Source organism: Bactrocera neohumeralis, chromosome 6 (assembly GCF_024586455.1).
Source record: "Bactrocera neohumeralis isolate Rockhampton chromosome 6, APGP_CSIRO_Bneo_wtdbg2-racon-allhic-juicebox.fasta_v2, whole genome shotgun sequence".
Classification (NCBI taxonomy): Eukaryota; Metazoa; Arthropoda; class Insecta; order Diptera; family Tephritidae; genus Bactrocera; species Bactrocera neohumeralis.
This window is the reverse complement of record NC_065923.1, coordinates 32837575-32843378: the sequence shown is the minus strand read 5'-3', so window position 1 is coordinate 32843378 and position 5804 is coordinate 32837575. Positions and strand designations below refer to the sequence as shown.

The 5804-nt window shown below is 34.0% G+C and overlaps 1 protein-coding gene across 2 annotated transcripts in view; it reads left to right on the top strand.

Moving 5' to 3' along the window:
- Window positions 1-695: 695 nt before the first annotated feature.
- LOC126762033 (uncharacterized) overlaps window positions 696-5804 on the top strand; it is a 16801-nt gene continuing 11692 nt past the window's right edge. For both annotated transcript variants that reach the window (XR_007667410.1, XM_050478509.1), the window contains exon 1: window positions 696-1151. Coding sequence is in view for 1 of the 2 variants with exons in the window: in XM_050478509.1 (XP_050334466.1) it covers window positions 1077-1151 (75 nt within the window). In the remaining variant the exon portion in view is untranslated. The remainder of the gene's footprint in view (window positions 1152-5804) is intronic.

Genomic DNA, 5804 nt, shown 5'->3' with positions numbered 1-5804 from the left:
AGGGTCTCCGACGCTTCCTTCTGGGTGTTAAAAACTTCGTGACAAACTTAATATACACTGTTCAGGCTATAAAAACATGAAATTCGTGGAAAATCAGGTTTAGAGCCCTTTACTACCTCGCCTATGTGAGTTTCGACTTTGTCGCAATGGGCACTTTTGTTGAGTATTCAATTCCGAGGAATATGAGTCTAAAGTCAAAGCGATGCCATAAAATGCCTCTGAGCTACAGGATTTAAAGATAAAAAATCACGATTGTTGTGTATTTTCAATGGGAAATTTTTACATGCCTTAGTACAGTCCTTAATGTTAATATTAATGGCTCAAATTTTCAAGGGATTTTTTTAGGGTATTTCCAAGGAAATTTCATGTCGGCATTGAAAAAAATTAATAGTTCAAAAAAAAGAAAAGCGGGATAATATGCTTTCGCTTAAGAAAAACGCGGGAAAAGTATTCTTTTCTATCTCCTCTTTCGTCTGTTGAGTGAAGTTGGGGTGGTTGATATCCCTCTGCATTACGCCTCTATTACTTTATGTAATTTGTGGGAGTAATGCAGAGGAATATTTGTTTGGATTAAACATTATCTGAAAGGTGAATAAATATGCTTGCGTTTGGTTTATTGCTTTTATTAAAATGGCTTCCACTTAATGAAATTTGATAACAAAATTGTGTATTGATTGTGCATGAATCATGCTTTAATATATCTAACAGGTTGACCGAAGTTGTACCTTCAACCTCTTCAATTGATGAAAATATTAAAAAAGTGAAGAATATGGTGCTATTTACGATTGCGATCTGAACAATATATTTTACAAGTATGTATGTATGTTATGCATAGACGGACGGAGGAGCATACGGAAATCAAAATCCATATGGTCTTTTAAATCTTAAACGTTCACATTGAATAAACTGGACGTTTTATCTATTCTCTCTAAAAAGCGAACTCTTAAGTGACTTACGTATTCAAATTGATTACATTTATTTGTGTTCCATAAAGACGACAACTACTTTTTGATAAGTGGATTTAAAGTTGTGCGTATTCAGAATAAAAGGAAACGAACACGAGAAAACACACGAAGATGGCTATACTGCAGTCTTGTTGCTTTTGGAAGACGGTGCGTACCGGTAGCATTGCAAGCGCCACATACACTTTGGTAAGTACTTACTACGTAAGTATATACATAGCATTCTTAAATACATATACATGTATACGTATCTACATATTGAAGTATATAAATATTTGTGTGACAAAGAATATTATTATGCCATAGATGTGTTAAGAAGACAAGCGAGTAACATAACTTTCATTTTGACGTCCATAACGAGGTATAAATATTTTTATGGTTAGGACTTAAAGTGCGATTTAACTTATCGTATTTGAAAGAATATGAAGTTAGTAGAAGTTGGCACTGTGCAAAGCGAGCCATTCTTATCAACGCTACTTTGGTACTTTGGTATATAAATAGTTATTATCGCTATTGTGTGTTTTTACATTTACATATACGCAGTTTAAGTTTCCCTACACAGAATAAAAATTACAAGAATTTTCTCCTTAGAAACCTTCCACAAATAGTTGATTGCTACTTAATTCAACATCCGACAATAATTGTCAAAAATTATCCTAGCATTAAGACATATACTATATAGTCCAATAATAAATATAGTACATGCTGGGTTTCTCAATAAGAGTGTTAAGATTAAAAAAAAACACACACACACACACTCTAATTTGTAAGGAAATTCAAAGGTTTTTTATTTAATGTAAAGTAGAATCGTTACAATTAAGTTCTGAATATAACATCATTCAATGAGTCTCTACGATTGCTTTTGCAGGAACGAATTCAATGAACCCAATTTTTGAGTCCTCCTCCAATGATCAAGTCGTATGTCATGAATACCACGTTCAATATTGACTTCTAAAGCTAAAAGAGGGCGTGGTTTATTACTAAATAACAATGATTTCAAATAACTCAACAAAAAGTAGTGGAGTGGTGTGAAATCACAACATCTTGGAGGTCATTTAATGTCACAATTTTTTGATAAAATCAAATCTCCAAACCTTTCTCACAATAATTCGGTTGTTGCACGTGCTATGTGGCACGTAGCCCCGTTTGGTTGGAACCAGATGTTGTCAAGAACAATTTCTTCCAATTGTGGCCATAAGAAATTGGTGATCATTAGGTGAATATAATGTTTTTTATAAATAATTTTTGAACTTCCTTCGCACCAGTATTGACAGTTTTGTTTATTTTTTAATTACCTCACCACTCAGATGAAAGCCTCAATGGTAAAGATGATTTTCTTAAAAAAATCGTTATCGTTTTCAAGTTGTTCCAAGGCAAAATCAGCAAATTCACGATGTTTGCAGTGGTCTAAAAACTTTAGTTCTTGAGTAAGAACCGCTTATATGGATGAAAATCAAAATTCTCTCTCAAAATACGCCAGGTGAATCGAGCGGTTCTTTGTTTTATTGGCACTTTGAGATTTCGTGAAGAAAATGTATGACCTGGTTGTTCAATAGGTTTTGCTGTTTGATTAGAAAAATACAATTTTATGATTAAAAATACCCTTTATTATTCAGTATAATCTCCGTGAACATTAGCATACTTGCTCCAATGATCCTTAAATCTGTGGATCCTATCCCTGAAGTGAGAATCCGGAAAGTCTGCAAAATACGCTTCAACAACCGTTAAGACCTCTGCATTTGATGAAAAACGCTTGCCACGCATGAACTTTTTGAGTTCTGGAAACAAATGAAAGTCGCTGGGAGCCAAATTTGGTGAATACGGTGGATGTTCCAACAATTCGAACTTTAATTCATGGATTTTAGCCATTGTCAAAATGCTCTTTTGACACGGTGCATTTTCCTGTAGAAAAAGGATTTTTTCTTCTGCAAACCGGGCCTTTTTTCACGAATTTTTTCCTTCAACTGGTCCAAAAGGTTGCAATAATATTCAGAATTAATTGTTTTGAATTGAAGTGGTTACCCAAAGCGAAGTAATATTGTAATAAAAGCTTTTTTCATTTCAACATAAGAAATGCTGATATGAACTGAGGTCGTTATATCGAATAGATTTAGATGAAGTTTTTTTTTCAGACAAACTCTTTAAACAAATTTCAACAATATACACATTTCTATGATGTTCTTTTGGCACTACCACCATGATACCTGTATAATCGTCGTATCTAATTTTTATGTATATGCTATATAATTATTTTGAAGCCACAAAAACAAAAGTAAAAAAGTTGGCTTATATACATATGATATATACCAATGATATACGGTAACTTACAAATTAACTGACAAAAAATTAATCGTGGAACTCAAATTCCTTACAAACACTGGCATTCATCTGGCATTTACTCCGGCGTATTGTGGCTTAACGACTCCTAAACATACAATTCTAGACATACTTGTAGGAATCGAGGTAACAATTTGAAGCGATAACCTTGGAGATGGTCTAAATTTGTGCTGTTTTTATCTAATATTAGAACGAACAAGCCCTTTGAAGACTGGGCCAACACGTATGTTAATTCAAAAACCTCCACCAAGGGTTAGAAGCTGAGGAAACGGTTGTGATAATTAAACTAAAACTATTTTGTATATGTATTGAGTATTAAAAGATATGACTTACATTGAAATACAGATTGTAAGACTTATCTAAAAACTACGATATTCAAATATGTATTATAACTTCATCATGTATCTAAACTAGTTAACGGGTTAAATTAATCCTTTCCTTAAGATTTGCCATTCCACATCTTGTCTTTCTTTAATCATTTATATTTATCCGGCTTCAAGTGTGCTCCCAACCAATTTTTCAGACGAATTTAGCTGCATAATTATGAACGTGAACATAGGGTTCCTACGACAACTAAAAAATCCATAGAGGGTTCTTAGCAAATCACTGCATAGCAAAAAGTTATGAAACATGTGAAAAGCTCTTCCAATACACTCTGCACAGTGTGTGAGCCAATACATAAAGTCATTAGGGTGATATGTAATACAATCACTAATATAGTAAATAATTTTTTGTCAGTATAATTTTCAGATGCCCATAATGAATTCTATATTCAGAGACTTAAGATATGGAGTTTAGTTCAGCTCTATCGTCTGGGGATCATGGCTCGAACTTTTCTTTGGACTCACAGAAATTAAAGTGCATATATTCTTCTTCTAAACCTACAATGGAAGAAAAGTATGGTAAAGAACATGAGATAGACATTTAGATTCCTATTAAGGACGGTCAAGCTCTAAACAGTGAAAATTTTGTATGAAGCGTAAAAATTGTGTCGATTTTCCGACGGAAGAAACATTTACTGGTAACATTCTGACGATAGTACTGGGAAAGAAAACTTTGGTCTTCAGTATTTTTTATTATCCATAGCTAAACTGAACATAAGCCCGAGTGTGACACCTCTTAGCCATATTTAGTCAGGACAAAAATTTATAAATGATAACATCGGCTTTGATAGTAGCGCTCTACAGGCTTATTAACTCTTAAAAAGGTATTTTCTCTGCATTCAATGACTTCCCTAATATGCAAATACATGCCTATACATGTATATATAGACTTTTACATACGGAAACATATGTAATTCTTATAGGCAGTTTGTCGACAACCCTGCTTTAGCCATAAATGTTTCCGACAAAACGTTTGATACGATTAATGTGGTCGATATTCTATTCTAAGAGAGTGAAGTAAAATTGCAATGCTTTCAGCCACAAATGCAAACCGTATCCTAACCGTCTCAAAAAATGCAAAATTGCAATATCAATGTACACCAGTACAGTTTCACTTCATCCTTCGGAATAGTTTCTTTCTGGTGAGAGTATTTTGCTTTTGACGTCAAACCTAGCAGAGAAATAGCGTTTGCTTGTCAAAAGCCTTCTAAAAATAAACAGACGACTGAAATATATATACGCATATCTTTTTATGGCACGTTTGTCTAGGTCAGACTATCAGCGTGCAGTTGTGCTTAATTGAAACAAGGGCACTCATACGCAGTGTACAACAGTTGACTACAAGCACATGATTTTAATTTAAATAAGTGGGACAGTAGGCGTAGCAGTATTTATAATTTTTGGCGCATAAAAAAATATATAAAAAGCATATTTAGTGGAATTTTTCTAACGAGGCATCTTTGTCCAAAATTGAAAAAGAAGCACATGTCTTGTAATAATAGCGAACATGTCTCGCTAAAATTAGCTCAAACGAAAAAGTTCTTGGAAAATCAGTTGAGCTGAATGACAAATAATTAAACTGCTTGAGTTGACTACCAAAATGTCTACTTTGCAATAAGACCAAAGTTTTTAAATTTTAACTACACAAGTACCAGAATACTACTATAAGAAAAGGATTCTCTCTGAATTTCAATTATATATCTCACACATTGACCGATATTTTCGACAAAAAATCATCCAAATTTTCACAGGCTTTTCTTGAAGCCAACTTTACTCGATTAAGAGAGTTCTGCATTGACCAAAAATGGTAGTCTGATGCAACAAAACGTCCCAGCCAAGCTCTCCCTGTTTTTGCCGAGTCATCAAAGATGTGTGTGGTCTAGCGTTGTCCTTATGGAAGACGAAGCCCTTTCTGTTGATCAGTTCTGGCCGTTTTTCGCAATTGCTTGCTCAGTCTCATCAGTTGTTGACAGTAAAATGTAGAATTAATCGTTCGACTAGGCCGGAGCAGCTTATGTGGATGATTCCTTTCCGATCCCACCAAACATGAATATTCGATCATGTTTGGACTTACAATTCTTTCACACCGACCTCAAAGATTCAGTTTTGTTTTTGGAAAAGT